The sequence below is a fragment of the Rhincodon typus genome, chromosome 41 (genome assembly GCF_021869965.1).
Source record: "Rhincodon typus isolate 14 chromosome 41, sRhiTyp1.1, whole genome shotgun sequence".
NCBI lineage: Eukaryota > Metazoa > Chordata > Chondrichthyes > Orectolobiformes > Rhincodontidae > Rhincodon > Rhincodon typus.
The window spans coordinates 9,877,116-9,879,122 of NC_063372.1; the positions used below are offsets into that span (position 1 = coordinate 9,877,116).

The window sequence follows — 2,007 nt, forward strand, 5'->3', positions numbered from 1 at the left end:
GTTTCCCTGCCTTTGGAATATATTCAAAATCAGAGACTATCCCTGCTGCTGGAATATATTCAAAATCGGACAGAATCCCTACGCGGGAGTATAACCAAAATCAGAGACTGTCCCTGTCAGGGAAGTATACCCAAAATTGAAGATTGTCCCTGCCAAGGGAATATACCAAAAATCAGAGAGTGTCTCTGCCAGGGAAGTAAACCCAACATCGGAGACTGTCCCTGCCATGGAAATATACCCAACATCAGAGAGTGTCTCTGCTGAAGGTATATACATAAAATTGGAGAGTTTCCATAACGCGGGAATATATCCAAAATTGGAGACCGTACCTGCCACGGGAATATACCCAAGATAAGAGATGTCCCTGCAGGGAGAATATAAACAAAATGAGAGAGTGTCCCTGTCGCGGCAATATATGCAAAATTGTAGTATGTATCTACAACAGCAATATACCCAAAATCGTAGTGTGTACCTACAACGGCAACATACCAAAAATCGGGGAGTGCCCCTGCCGCAGGAATATACCCAAATCAGAGTCTGTCCCTACATAGGCAATATATCAAAAATCGGAGAGTGCCCCTGCCACAGGAATATAACCAAAATCGGAGAGCGAACCTGCAACGGGAATGCACCCAAAATCGGAGTCTGTCCTGGCTGCAGGAATATACCCAAAATCGGAGAATGCCCATTCCGTGGGAATATACCCAAAATCGGAGAATGCCCATTCCACGGGAATATACCCAAAATCGGAGAGTGTCACTACCGTGGGAATACACACAAAATCAGACAATGTCCCTGTCAGGGAAACATATCCAAAATCGGAGAGTGTCCCTGCCAAGGAAATATACCCAAAATAGGAGAGTATTGCTTCAGCGAGAATATAACCAAAATGAGAGTGGCCCTGACGTGGGAATATAATCAAAATCGTAGACTGTCCCTGTCGTGGAAATATACACAAAATAAGAGAGTGTCCCTGCAGGGAGAATATAACTAAAATGAGAGAGTATCCCTGCCACGGCAATATACGGAAAATCGTAAAGAGTCCCTGCCGCGGGATTATACCAAAAATCGGAGAGAGCCCCTGCCATGGGAATATATCCAATATCAGAGAGTATCCGTGCTGCAGGAATATATCCAAAATCGGAGAACATCCCTGCCGCGGGAATATAACCAAAATCAGAGACTGTCCCAGCAGAGGGAATATACCCAAAATCAGAGACTGTCCCTGCCGCGGGAATATACCCAAAATCGGAGTGTGTCCCTAACGTGGGATTACACCCAAAATCGGAGAGTGTCCCTGCCGAAGGAATATACCCAAAATTGGGGACTGTCCACAACACAGGAATATATCCAAAATTGGAGACTGTTGCTGCCACGGGAATATACTCAAAATTAGTGACTGTTCCTGCCATGGGCATATACCCAAAATAAGAGTGTGTCCCTGCAGAGAAAATATAAACAAAATGAGAGAGTATCCGTGTCGTGGCAATATATCCAAAATCATAGTGTTTCCCTGCCGCAGGAATATACCAAATGTCGTAGAGTGCCCCTGCTGCAGGAATATAATCAAAATCGGAGAATGTCCCTGCACGAGAATATACCCAAAATTGGAGACTGCTCATTCCGTGGGAATATACCTTTAATCAGAGAGTTTCACTAATGCGAGAATACACCCAAAATTGGAGACTGTCACTGCTGCGGGAATATACCCAAAATTAGAGAGTGTACCTGCTGGGGAATCATATCCAAAATTGGAGAGTGTCCCTGGTACGGAAATACACCCAAAATAGTAGGGTGTCGATGCAGCGAGAATATAAGCAAACTGAGAGAGGGTCCCTCCCACTGGGTTATACTCAAAATCGGAGACTGTCCCTGCGGTGGGAATATACCAAAATCGGAGACTGACCCTGCCGCGAAAATATAACCAAAATTGGAGAGTGCCCCTGCCTTTGGAATATATTCAAAATCAGAGAGTATCCCTGCTGCTGGAATATATCCAAAATCGGA

General features: G+C 44.8%; 1 protein-coding gene across 1 annotated transcript in view; it reads right to left on the reverse strand.

Moving 5' to 3' along the window:
- Positions 1-559: 559 nt before the first annotated feature.
- Positions 560-2,007, reverse strand: part of LOC109926153 (integrin alpha-7-like) — a 181,105-nt gene continuing 179,657 nt past the window's right edge. Inside the window, exon 8 of the mRNA XM_048618867.1 lies at positions 560-831. Coding sequence (XP_048474824.1) covers positions 560-831 — 272 coding nt within the window. The remainder of the gene's footprint in view (positions 832-2,007) is intronic.